We start from the raw sequence: 14542 nt of genomic DNA on the forward strand, positions 1-14542 counted from the left end.
AGTAAGTGAAATGCATAATAATGTCGCAGCTACTCCATAGTTCTCGTAAATTGAAAAAAATGTAATAAAAGTCACATGAAGAAAACTATAATAGAAATAAATACATGATGCATTCATTCTTCATAGCACCATTTTTGAGCAGTGACTCCTATTCTTTCAGTAAGATGGAAATTATGCTGCATTTGAACCATTGACTCTGTAACTTCCTGCTCATCTCCTTTTGGAACAGGTCTGAATAAAAAAAATAACTGCTGAAGGGAGTTGATTGTGTTTATGTAACACAGATTTCCTCCACATGGTCAGTTTTCCTTTTATTGTTCCTCTTTGATCTTGTTTCAGTTTCACACCTGCAGACATAGCAGCAGCTCAATGAGGTTTTTGTACGAGTCTCTGTCATTGTGTGAAAGGAGAGCTGTAGCCCTGCTGACAGTAGTAGTGACCTGTGTCTTCAGACTGGACTCCACTGATAGTCAAACTGTATGAAGTTCCTGACCCACTGCCAGTGAATCGACTCGGGGTGTCACCGTAGCGATTGCTTGTATAGTAGATGAGGAGTTTAGGTTTTTCTCCAGGCCTCTGCTGATACCAGTTCAAGTAGTTACTCACATCACTCCCAGTGCTACAGCTGAAGGTGACGCTCGCTCCAATGGAAACTGACTTTGGTGCTGATGGTTGAGTTACAGAAATCTGACATCTTGAGTCTGTAAGACAAAAATCAAGTAATTAAGCTGTTAATGTGTTCTGCAGTATAAAAAGAATACTTTATAGTACATTGTAACTGTTTTTGTCTTAATTCAATTAATGTAGAAATTCTATTACCATGAATGCAGAATACAAGTACAATAAGGAGGACATTGAAAGGAGTCATTGTAGCTGTAGATTCTGAAAGTGAGTCTCATTCAGGAAGTTTTAAACTCTGTCAGAGTGCTGAACCAAGATGGGCGTCACAAAGGGGCGTCTCTATGCAAACTGCTCCTTCCTGCAGATGCAAAACAAACAAGAACAGCAGAATGTGTGTAGAAAAACTGAAAAGTGACCTCCATAAAGAAAATGGCCCTGACCATAGCTTGTTCTGGCTGTTGCTTTTGTTCCTCTCACCATCAGAGTTGGATGATCAAGGCACTGTTATGATATAAAGTGGTACAAAAGTTACATCATTTATTGCTTTCACTCCTTTGTCTGCCATTAGTCTGTGTGGAGTTGTTGTATTTTCTAAAGTAAAGTACTACTATCTATCTATCTATCTATCTATCTATCTATCTATCTATCTATCTATCTATCTATCTATCTATCTATCTATCTATCTATCTATCTATCTATCTATCTATCTATCTATCTATCTATCTATCTATCTATCTATCTATCTATCTATCTATCTATCTATCTATCTATCTATCTATCTATCTATCTATCTATCTATCTATCTATCACACCATAAAGATCTTCATGTCAGTTTGACTGGAAAGCTACAAGCATGGCATCTCGTCTAGGCTGGATTCTTTACTGCACTTGATGCCTTGCAACACAGTTGTACCTCTATGCAATGAAGCAGAGACTATGAAGCAGATTAAAAGTAAAGAAAAAAAAACAGATTAGAAGACATACTGCACTTCACATTTACAGACAAAACATCTGCAAGAGACAATTGGAAGCCATTTTTCAAAACAATAACAATTATTTTAAAAATGTAAAATGTTAGTACCACTCACATTGTGATGCAACAAATGCTGAAAAAAGAAAAAGCAAAAACATTCAAACTGTAACAATGTCATGAAGGATTCTTGGTAGATTGCAAAAGTTCCAGCTGGTTGTCATCCTGGGACTCAAAGTATTCAGTGAGGTTTGTAGGAGGCTTTTACTCCAATTGAAGCTTCACTGTGACCTGAGCATCAATAGTCTGAAAAAGCTGAAGGTTTAGAGGTCTGAAGTCTTGTTAAAAGCTTATTGAAGGAGCTACTGTCAACTGTTCAGTACTGTCTGCTCAGCTGATGCACCGCCAAAACGTTTCATTATTTTAAAGTAGCTATTACAAATTAGTCCTTCTAGGTCAAGATACATTTCTTTAGAACCTTATATTTCAAAATTGCAAAACAATGGTAAAGTGGACAATGCTGCTGCGTCAATGATTCAGAGTTCTATGTTCATTATTCCATGCTGGCCTGTTGTCTTTGTGGAGTTTGGGAGTTGGGAGCCCTGAAAACAAAGGATGAAAGTCAATCTTGCCCAGTACAGGCTTATAATGCAGAATTCCCAGGAGGGTGTGGACAACCTGTTGGCAAGGTGTCCAGGGGCTTCATGTATAAATGGTGCATACGCCCAAAAATGTTGCGTAAGAACGTTTCCATGTTCAAATCACGATGTATAAAACCTAAACTTGGCGTTAAGCCACGCACATTTCTACAGTAGCTCATATCCTGGCGTACGTAAGTTCTGTGCTCAGTTTTACAGACTGGCGACACCCAGCATCAAAGCAGTGTTACTGTTCCTGTGTGATTACCCTTTCTTTTTTAGATCCACATCCCTGATGCGGCTTTATAAATACACTGAAATTAACCGCATATTGTTTATTAGTTTAATGCACATGATTATAATTAACCTGTAACAATATAATGGTCCACAGAATGGTCAAACTATTCTAAACACTATAACTGCTTTAGCATTTTTACTCTCACTGCACCTTCTTCTTCTTCTTCTTCTTCTTCTTCTTCTTCTTCTTCTTCTTCTTCTTCTTCTTCTTCTTCTTCTTTCAGCTGCTCCCCTTTGGGGTTGCCATAGCGGATCATCTTTTTCCATATTACTCTCACTGCACCACTCGGAGTATTTATATCACTGCATCTGAGTGAGGAATCACAGCTCTACAACAGCTGATCAGAAAGAGAATTATCGGTATACAGCATCAAGCAAACACTGCCTCAGCCTTGCTGCCTATTTGAACTGCTCTCATGTGGCAAACGCTTCAGAGCCTTTCCTGTATGGACCTCACGATTCAGAAACAGTTTCATCCCAAGAACTATAAACGCAATCAATCAGTCCGTCAAGTGATCCTTGTAGAACTGTTTGTACTTTTAATTACAATCACCTAACTGTAAACTTGCATTACAGTTATAATATTGCACAACCTGAGCCACTTTATAAAGCGCGTATTTACATATGATGACAATATCATTTTAAAGATGAAATACAGCAAAATATGTTTATTATATTATACAGATAAAACTTTAACTTCATTTAAATAATCTATACTGTATTTTTAATAATTAAACATATGAGGACTCGGAGTCGCAGAGCTAGTGACGAGCTGGCACCCATTCAGGGATTGTTCCTGCCTCGCGCAGTATTCTTGCTGGGACTGGCATGACACTGGATGGATAGATGGATAGAATAATTAAACATGTACTATGAAGATATTTCAATGTTCCTTAAAAGTTTTGAAGAATCGCCGTTCTAAGCTTACAGATGGCTTAACATCATTATAGAGCTGATTGTGTGCTGATTGGGTATTTCGAGAAAGAAAAGGAAGGACAGGAATTGGAGGTTAGTATGTTTGAAAGAGACAGTACTGCTGCAATAATGTATTTCATTGAAGGTCACGCACCGTGTTCCCATGTTTAATAACATGCTTTAACTCCTATCATCATGAAAATTATATCATGTATACATCTCAGTATTTTAAATATTCAGAGAGCTGTAATATCACGAATGTAATGGATTCTGTGTCATTTCAGAGGAAGAGAAAGCCCGGAAGCACGTAGTGATTCACACACATAGAGCACATAGAAGATCAAATACAAAACAAAGCATTTAACATGCTACTTTAGTTACGATGGGATTTGAGAAACTAAACATTAAATGATTTTAAGATGAAGTTTATGATGTTCTACTTTAATGACAAAATAAACTACGTGATTGAAGTGGAAATTTTGAGATTAAAGTTGACATTTCGTGCTTTTTTTCACACTGTGTGCCTAGTTTTTTTTCTCTGTACACTAATAAGCGTTCATATGACACTCAGACAGTGGGCTACGACTCGCCTTTTCACAGCGACTTTGATATCTGACAACTTCTTTTTTATTTCAGGTACTGTGCAAGCTTTTGAGTTTCTCCGACACGCTATATCACTCGATCAACTTCCTTTTGTTGTTTATACCACTGTTTAAACCAACAAATAGTATGTTTTTCCTTGTCTCCACTTGGTATTCGCTGAAATCCTTCTATTTTCCCTCTTGCTTTTGCCATTGTCTTTTCAAAGAAGGCTGAGCTTAAGGGCTATTTATTTGGATTTACATATTCAAAGAGGTGTAATTCTGGATGAGTTTGGGCGGGATAGAAGGCACATTACTTTTCACGCTGACCGGGATTTATGTAGTGGAAAAACATGGAAGTTGCTGTTCGCACAGATTTATGCATTTGGATTTTTTTGTGTGTAAGCACATTTCCGCTTTTGTGCTTACATTATGTTATAGTGCAAATTCTATGCAAGGCGTTATGCATGAGGCCCCAGGACTGTGACCATCTCTGACTCTGTCTTTGACTTTGTTTGTTTTATCCAAACATGGCCAAAGGGGATTTATTTTCTACATGGATACTGCCGACTGGAGGTTTGTTTCCTGTCCTCCATTGAAAAATGTCTCGAATGAGCAATAAATGTGTATCTAGTGTGGTAGTTCAGCCTTGGTGCAGACAGACACGGACACAATGTTCCAAAAAACACACACTTTATTAATAAAATAAAGTCCAGAACATAACACAGTGCCCCTGCACCAAACACCCTTCTTCCATCCTTTTCTCTCCTCTCTGGACTTCTCCTTCCAACTTTCCACCTCTCCTCCCGAGCGTTGACTTCTTCCTCCCAACTTGGCTCTCTCACTCAGAGGAGGCGACCTCTTTTATAATCACCCGGATGAGCTCAAGGTGCTCTCTGATGATTTTTTCGGCGGCACTTCCTGGTGTGGCGGAAGTGCCACATGAGCACCCAGAAGCACTCCAGTTGTCCTTGGAATCTCTTCCGCCAGCTGACACCCAGGGCTCCACAATCCTCCAGGTGCCCCCCTGTGGTGGCCACGGGCCCCAGTGGGGTTGAGCTTCCATGCTTCGTTCCCATAGTCCCCAAACAGACCAGGGTGACCACCCTCTTGTGGCCCAGGTGAGGTATAATCCCTCTCCTGGTCTTTCTAGGCGTCCAGGCCAGGCATTGGTCCTATGCATCCGCCACACTAGAAGGAGTAGGAATTTGTGGACTGAGAATTGAAAATACCAAAAAAAGACTAATTAATGGTCGTTGCTTAACAGACAAACATCAGAATCAAGAATAAAAAATCACAAACATCAAAACCTAATATATTATTTAAACATCAAAGGTCAGAAAATCAAAGCCAGAAGATTCCTGACTGTCTTATAATCCATTCTCTAAATATCTAGTCTTGATGTATTTTTATCTGTATACTTGGACAAAGTTTTTACCACAGCACCATCTTAAATAGAAGCATGGCGTCAGCATCGCCTATCACATTTAATTGCTTTAATGTTCATGACAGGGACTGATAATGAAAAGTCAGCCTGCTCAGTTAAAGGAGCCTTCCTCTATAGCAGTAGTCAAGCCAATAAGCTCATTGTCACTTGAGAAACTAACATTAAATCCTGCCATATTGCATGAGATTTTAACTTGTTGGTCCTGTAATATTTGTCTCTGACTTTCTGTTGCTTGCTTAGCATGTGAATAATTTTACACACAAGTGTTTTGACTTTTTAAAATTTTACTATTTCTCTTATGCTGATACATCTCACCCAATTAATTTCTGAATTAAATAATTTGGTATATCCAGCTGTCTAATGACAATAAAATCTCACCTCATAGTTTTGAAAAGTAAAGTGCTGCATCAAAGTCCTCTTTATGCTAATTAAAACTGTTTAATATACGCACCAGCAGAGTGGCTTCAGGGTCTTTGTCTGATTTTCCTGTGTGTGATATTTATTTATGTCTGTGTAGGTTCAGTACTGGTCACTGGAAAGTACAAATTGACCTTAAAAAAAATTAAGTTGTAGCATAAGAGTAATATTTATTTTCATTATATATTATAACCTGCAGTGGGTTGGCACCCTGCCCGGGATTTGTTCCTGCCTTGCGCCCTGTGCTGGCTGGGATTGGCTCCAGCAGACCCCTGTGACCCTGTATTAGGATATAGCAGGTTGGAAAATGACTGACTGACTGACTATATATTATAACATCAAAAGCTTTGCATTTTATTCTATATTTTAAATTAGGCAAAACTGCATGGATTTGGTTTAAACTGTACATGTTTGAGCGGAGCTTAAAAAAACTTGTACATCTAAATTGTTTGAATGTTGCATCTTATTAATATTTGGTACTGTATTGTAATGATGTTTCATTTATCAAGTGCTTTGTGATAACTGTGCTATGATGTAACTTATTATATGTAAGTATATTCTTTTCAGAACACCATCACAAAGTGCTTGACTTAGCCAACGGTCATGTGACAATAATGACTCCATAACACTGTATTCTTAGATTAGCAGCACAGGCAGCTCAAATGAGTACCCGTCACTATTTGAACCTGTGACTGGTACTTTTATATCTTGTTCTTCACTCACCAGCCTAAAACTAAATGGAAAAGGCTAAGAAATTTGGATGCCAATGTTGCTCTCAAATAGATTTACTTACTTTACTTAATTGCTTCTGTGTTTTGGGGTGTCAGTTGCAGTGAGGACTGTTTAAAAAACACTGCGTGATACTATTTTTATATGCACTTGTAAATAAAAAACAATTTGTTTTGCAATACCATCTTTTTGCGTCTGTTCCTCCCTGTCTAACATCTCCCAACTCTGATCCTGATCTTCAGACTGAACTCCACTGATAGTCATACTGTTATGATGTTCCTGACCCGCTGCCACTGCAGCGACTGCTTACTTGGAGTTTTGGTGTTTCTCCAGGTCTCTCTTAGTACAATAAGATGCATTTGTATACTGTACATCACTTCCAGTGGTACACATGACGGTGATACTCACTCTAATGAAAACCGTTTTCAGTGCTGATTGTTGATTCACAGAAATCTGCTTAACTCAAGTGTATAGAAAAATCTCAGTGTAATAATCAATTTGTCAGAGATATGAAACTGTTCATTTTTTCTTTCTAACTGTAAAAATTTAACTTTAAATAATAGTTCACATCTCTTTGTGTCTTTTTTAACTTTATATATTGTAAAGACACAAAGAAGGCAGAAAAAGGATTGGGGAACTGCCCCCCGTATTGTACAGCATGCAATGCAACAAAAAAGGGCGGAGTGGTGGCTCTGAGGCTAAGGATCTGCGCTGGTATCCCAAAGGTTGCCGGTTCGAATCCCCGTCACTGCCAAAACAGATCCTACTCTGCTGGACTCTTGAGCAAGGCCCTTAACCTTCAATTGCTCCAGGGGTGCAAAAACTAACAAATTCCTAATACAAGAAACTGTATACAGTGAAATAAAGAAAAAATTCACAAATGCAATCTATGGCTCCAGAACAACATCTGGTTCCATGTCCAAGAAGGAAAGTCTTTTATAGTAGCCAGGAAGGAAGTCCAGCAGTTGAGGCCGGAAGTGACCTCGGTAGGAGGCGTGGTTAGGAAGCAGGCAGTGGAGCTTTATGCTGGTTTCTCTTCGGGTGATCTGTAGGAGAGGGAGAGGAAAGGTAAGTACACTTTGGAAAAACCTGCTCTTGTTTTCCGCCCTCAGTTAAGCCCTTAGCCTGCCTCCAAAGTGCATGTGCGTGACAATATTAAGTCTTTTATACTGAGTGAGGACTATGAGGACACACAACACAACCAATGCTGTTATTGTGGCTATCGATTCTGTGAGTGAACCTCGTGCAAGAAGTTTTAAACCTTCAGAGTGTTGAATCAAGATGGCCATTTGCTAAATGATTTATGGCACAGACAGCATAAACATCCTGCCTCATTCATTAAGCCAAGCTCTTTTAGACTGGAAGGGAATCGTCTGTAAACTATCATCTTCAGGTCTTTTCACAGATGTTCAATGGTATTTTGGTCTAGGCTTTGGCTGGGCCACTCAAGGACACTCAGATACTTGTCCTGAAGCCACTCCAGTGTTCTTTTGGCTGCATGATTCGTTTCGTTATCATACTAAAAGGTGAACCATCACCCAAGTTTGAGGTTGTGTGCATTCTTGTGAAATTTCCTTCAAGGACCTCTCTGTATTTGGCTGTATTCACCCTCCCTTCAATTCTGACCTGACTCCTTGTGTCTGCTGGTGAAAATCACCCCCATAGCATGATATTGCAGAAATGGTATTAGGCAAATGGTGAGCAAAGAGTTCAATATTTGCCTCATTAGACCAGAGATTCTTTTCCTCATTCTCTAAGCATCCATGAGGGCTGTTATACAGTCATATGAAAAAGTTTGGGAACCCCTCTTAATTCTTTGGATTTTTGTTTATCATTGGCTGAGCTTTCAAATTAGCAACTTCGTTATGGAAACAGTAGTATTTCAGCAGTGACATTAAGTTTATTGGATTAACAGAAAATATGCAATATGCATCATAACAAAATTAGACAGGTGCATAAATTTGGACACCCCAAAAGAGAATTTACATCAATACTTAGTTGAGCCTCCTTTTGCAAATATAACAGTCTCTAGATGCCTCCTATAGCCTTTGATGAGTGTCTGAATTCTGGATGGAGGTATTGTTGACTATTCTTCCATACAAAATCTCTCCAGTTCAGTTAAATTTGATGGCTGCAGAGAATGGACAGCCTGCTTCAAATCATCCCATAGATTTTCAGTGATATTCAAGTCAGGGGACTGTGACGGCCATTCCAGAACATTGTACTTCTCCCTCTGCATGAATGCCTTTGTAGATTCTGAACTGTGTTTTGGGTCATTGTCTTGTTGGAATATCCAACCCCTGTGTAACTTCAACTTTGTGACTGATGCTTGAACATTATCCTGAAGAATTTGTTGATCTTGGGTTGAATTCATCCTACCCTGAACTAGCCACACAGCCCCACAGCATGATGGAACCTCCACCAAATTTGACAGTAGCTAGCAGTTGTTTTTCTTGGAATGCGGTGTTCTTCTTCCACCATACAAACCGCTTTTTGTTCTGACCAAATAACTCCATTACAATTCGCAGTGCCACTGCAATGGGTATGATTGCTAAAATGAATGAGATATTTCAGTTTTTGATTTTTAACAAATTTGTAAACCTTTATGAAACCATGCTTGCATTTAGTCATTATGGGTATTTAAATGTAGATTGATGAGCAAAAATGGCAACTTTATCTATTTAAAATTAAATCTACAACAAAAAGTGTGTAGAAAGTGAATGTTTTCGGAATCCACTGCAGATTTGATTATTACTGTTTCAATATTAATTCTCAGATTCTCAATTTTTGAATTAGGCCGTTTGGATTCAATTTTTATTTTAGAAAAATTTTACTTAAATGGATGTATCACATTCAATTTAGTTTATCATTTTACAAAATTAAAATACAATTCAGGTGCCATACAGATTAAATCAAATATGTAATGGATATAATAGCTGGGTTGCTCAAGAGACCCGTATTTGATTTTCCAGTGAGGCCTTCATATTTTTCATCTCACTTTTGAGGTTCTGTTTGGCTCTCCAAATTGACTTAGCGGCCTTGTGGAAGTGATAATACTCAGCATCCCATTGCCTGTTTCCAGTGTTGGTAGAATCAAAGTGTTTTAATGAAATAATGATACCTTTAATGGAAGATAATACATAAATGGATGGATGGATGGATGGATGGATGGATGGATGGATGGATGGATGGATAGATGGATCGATGAATGGATTCAATGATTCTTTGGTAAAGGCTAATACATGTGTTTTACAGTGCAATGCATAAGCAACTGCTTAAGACATATTACAATAATGGCTTCTGCTGACAGTTCTGGGGTCTCAGCAAGGACTGTCTGACTTTGTTTTCTGAGAAGTAAGCAGATACTAGAACATTAAGTATGTTACAACATTCAAAAAAATTGAAGAAGACGGGCTCTTCAACCAAACAAATCTTGTTCATTCAATCCTCTAATTTCTCCAAAATAATATCAAGTCAATATTTGATGATCTCTAAAATCCTACTTTCCATGACACTACTTGGTCATTAAAGATAAACATTCTAAAATTAATGCAAAATGTACCTTTAGCCGGTACCTGTATTTTTGTTGAACTCATTTTAAAGTAACAGTCTCGATCCACTGTAGTAATTCCATTCATAATTTTAAACACTTTAATAATGTCACCACTTAATCTCTATTTCATTAAACTGAAAATGTTCAATTTCTTTAATCTCTTCTCACACCTTACAGAACTAAAATCATTGAGTTCAGATAGCTGCTCCCCTCTGGACTTTTTCAAGTGCTGCTATGGTTGTTTTTTTTTTTTGTAATATGGAGACTAAAACTGCACGCAGAACTCCTTGTGTGGCCTCACAAGTGTGTCATAAAGCTTACCCACAACCTCCTTTGACTTGTACTCTACATATCAGGGCACTGTTTAACTTGTCGTCCTATTTGTCTTCTTGATTGCTTCTGTACTTTGGATGTAGCTAGTGGCAAATCCACTTTGACTCTTAGGTCCTTCTTATAAGGGCCACTTTCAAGTTTCAGAACTTGTGTAATTGTGTAATTCTTTGCATTTGTGTACATTAAATTTCATCTTTCACAAATCTGCCCAAGTCTGTATGCTATCCAGGTCCCCCTGTAACAAGTTAGGTGATTTTACATTATCTACCCTTCCACCTAGTTTGGCATCATGTGCAAAGTTATTAATAATATTTGTGTGCAGATCATTTACATATATTTGACAGAGCAGTGGTCCCAGTATTGACCTCTTCTGGACACCACTTTTAACATCACCCAATTCTGATAACATTTCATGGGCCATAACCTTTTGCTACCTGTGTTTCTGCACTCATCTACACACTACTAGCCTCTCCTGTGGAACCTTATCAAGAATTTCTTGAGGATGAGGATAAAGTGAAAAGATTTTTCAATATCAATGACATTCACATTTTATTATATGTTACAAATCATTTTATGCATATGCACTTACTCTTTTATAAGGTTGAATTATGGTCTTTGAAATGTGTGGACTACATGGAAGCAACATTTTCACAGTTTATCTGGTAACACTTGTCACAAGAATGGACAGCAGACATAAAAAGGGTTTTGGGCAGCCAGCCGTGTTTTATACTCTGGCTGCAAGGGGTTAATTATTTAGGAGTTGTGTCTGGTTCAATGTCCAAAACAGAACTGATGACATGTGGCAAAGATGGTGGCTTTAAAGGTCTGGACAGGAAGTGACATCATCATGTGCGCCGGAAGTGGACGTGGGGTCATCTGGGCAGGAAGTGATATTATCGCGGGTGCCAGAACCGGAAGTGATGTCATCACAGGCACTGCAAGTGACATCATCTGGCCAGGAAGTGACATTGTCACGGGCGCCAGAACCCTGTGGAATTTGGATTGAGACAAAAAGCCAGGGCACCTCGCCACCCCCTGGTCAGATATGGAATTGTCACTAATCCAGCCCTTTAGCTGCCTCCCATGCGCACGTGTGTGACACACTCTTTTGTGTTTTTTAGTTGTGCATAAGTGAAAAAAAGGAAACCAAAGTTTGCTGCTTGGTCCTGTACCATTCAGTTTTGAGGTCTTTTTTGCCCACCTACTTAACACAGCCCAGTTAAGCAAATTATAAGGCCAGTTATTAGAATATTCAAGTTACCAATCAAGTCTGGCTTAATCCAAAACCTGACTAACTGTGGTTGTTATTATCAGAGTGAATTTATCATTTAGATTCAGAACTTAGGTTCATTGATGCCACAATGAAAGGAAAATTTCTGGACTTTTCAGTTTCCAACCCCTTGGTCAGGTGAGAGTCATACATCCAGCCATACTAGATGAAGGTAATCGCTACTGTCAGACACGCACACTTAGGGGGCAGCCAAAGGGGAAAGGGAGTGAAATAGCAAGAGATAGGGAGTTGGAACAGAGTACTAACACCTTTTTTCCTCTTCCAACAGACCAGTGGAAGAATATTCCTTTTCTTTCATCCCAGTCCTGCTCACCAACATTATTTCCAGCTCCTCGTAAGGACGCTGCTTACGACTCACCTGAGATGACATCACTTCCCGCTCCTCATGATGACGTCACATGCGGCCCTCCCTTGATGACTTCACTTCCGGCCCCTCATGGTGACGTAATTTCTGATTCACAGCGACAACATCAATTTCTTCAACATCAATTCCACTTCCTTTCTGTTCTGATTTCCTTCCTGTCACCATTCCATAAAAGACCCGTATGAACTGTTCATGATTGTCAAATGTATTTTTTTCATTTTTTGACCAACAAATCAGCCATCTTTACTTCTCTGTCTGCTGGAGTTTATGCAGGGAATCTCCCCAACTCTTTTTTGCATAAGTTGTCTGTGTTTATTCTTCACATTACCTTCACTCTCAAACTCCTCCACTCTGAGCAGCTGCCTCTACCTCACCTGTAGACAGCAAGCTATTCTTTATAAGGTTTGAGTGAGACCTCTAATTTGGAGGGGGCAAATCTCATCCCAGTCGTATCAGACTCAGATACAGTATGCCCCTTCCAGTGTTCTAGAGATCTCAGTTTATTGAAGCTTAGGAGGACAATTCACAAAGAGCAGTGAATTAACACTTAGATTCCCAAACTGGATACTGTCCATACCTCAGCTGTACCTTGATATCTGGATATGAGTATGAACTTTAATGTGCTTGTTTCACATCACATTCACTCATGCCTATGCGTCTTCTACCACAAGTATTCCATCACAGGCTTAGGGTGCCATTCAGAACTTTGGGGTCACTTAGAAATTTCCTTCTTTTTGATAGAAATTATTTACCGAAATACCATTAAATTATTTTAAGAATAATGCATTAATAACATTAGCTAAGGCATTACTAGTGTTCCTAATGGTAGTCACTGCTTAAAATGACTGATTTATAATTTATTTTTCTTAAATGACTGCAAAGCCCCATCTTCAAAAGCCATTCCTTAACTTTCTTGATAGTAGACTTCTAGTTTATCCTTAATTAGTCATTTGAAATGCTAACTGGTTATTAGAGAAACCTTTGCATTATGAAACTTGTTACTTTGTTAACTTGGGCTGCTGGGTACTGGCATTGAAAATTGGCCAGTTTTTTTTTTATTTGCAGAATGTATGTTATTCAATGTGACAGACTGCCAAGAAACTGAAGATTTCATAGAAAGGTGTCTATTGCTGTCTTGAGACACGAGGGCAGAAAAGGAAACAAATGCCTTACACATCCTCAGTTGCTTTCAAATAAAAGCCATACACCAACATTATCTGCAAGAGTAAAGAGATGAAGCCAATATCTCTCACCATTCCGTATTTAGAATATCATTGAGTAGAGACTGGAAGGCTGCAAGTTTTGAGGTGAGGTCTGAAGATTGTCAAAAGCACTCATTTTTGTGTCAATTCAAGCAAAGGATTTCCTCTCCCTGAACACCTGCATGTTGACATTTATTTTGAGCAGGTTTTTGTACGACTCTCTATCGCTGTGTGAAAGGAGTGCTATAGTCCTGTTGACAGTAATAATGTCCTGCATCTTCAGGCTGGAAGGAACTGATTGACAGGGTGAAGCTGGTCCCAGAGTACTGGCCACTGAACCTTTCTGGAATCCCTGACTGCCGGTTTCTACCCTCCCATATTAGGAGCTGTGGAGCCTGGCCAGGTTTCTGAAGGTACCAGTGCACATCATCGCTAATAGAGCTAGACGCCTTACAGTTGATGGATACTCTTTGTCCTAAACTCACAGACTGGGCTGATGGACTTTGAGTCAGAACAATCTGACAGCTCGAGCCTGTGGACCAAAAACAGAGAAAGATTCTTATAAAAAAACAACATTTCTGAGTTAAGGTTTATTTTTACTGATAATGGTACAATTAAAGCTTTCTATGCCATCTTTAAAATTCCTGTGATTTATTTTACATTGGGTTGAATTTCCTCCATTAATCAAGCAAATATTATATTTAAATTCTAGAGCGCACTTCTTAGTATTCATGTGTTTTCTTAGCAAACTTACCTTGTAAAAGGAGTAGTGCCATCCAGATAAACAGAGCCAAGGAAAACATTGTGTCCATTTCTACAAGTACAATGAACTGCACTGCTCTTATAACAGAAGACTTCTGTGACTCTACTCACATATGCAAATTAGCTAAAGTATGCAAATGAAGGTCAGTGAAGAGTTAAGGGTGAGGAACGGAAATCTCACACAGTTGAGTGTAACCTAACAATATGATGTCCTGCACAGATTCACTAAGGGTTTCTATAAACAGGGACCTTTGGATAAAATATTATGTACAAATGTTTGAGATTAGAATTAGATGTTTTTTTGGGGAGTGAAGTTATAAATATGATGAAACAGAAACCCATACTGGCTAAAATGGTTCAAGATGTTCACATGTTAAGCAGCACTGCAATATTGTGTTTCATTGTCCTATGCCTTATATTAC

The 14542-nt window shown here is 38.7% G+C and overlaps 1 protein-coding gene across 1 annotated transcript; it reads right to left on the reverse strand.

The window, feature by feature from the left end:
* Nucleotides 1–393: 393 nt before the first annotated feature.
* LOC114642676 (uncharacterized) lies at nt 394–14169 on the reverse strand. The gene is made up of 5 exons (XM_051928524.1): nt 14113–14169; nt 13618–13890; nt 1710–1727; nt 820–894; nt 394–701 (listed from the first exon to the last, which is right to left on the reverse strand). The coding sequence occupies exons 1-5, from the start codon at nt 14159–14161 to the stop codon at nt 394–396; spliced, it is 723 nt and encodes a 240-aa protein (XP_051784484.1). The 5' UTR covers nt 14162–14169.
* Nucleotides 14170–14542: the final 373 nt, after the last annotated feature.

This window comes from Erpetoichthys calabaricus, chromosome 5, assembly GCF_900747795.2.
Source record: "Erpetoichthys calabaricus chromosome 5, fErpCal1.3, whole genome shotgun sequence".
Classification (NCBI taxonomy): Eukaryota; Metazoa; Chordata; class Cladistia; order Polypteriformes; family Polypteridae; genus Erpetoichthys; species Erpetoichthys calabaricus.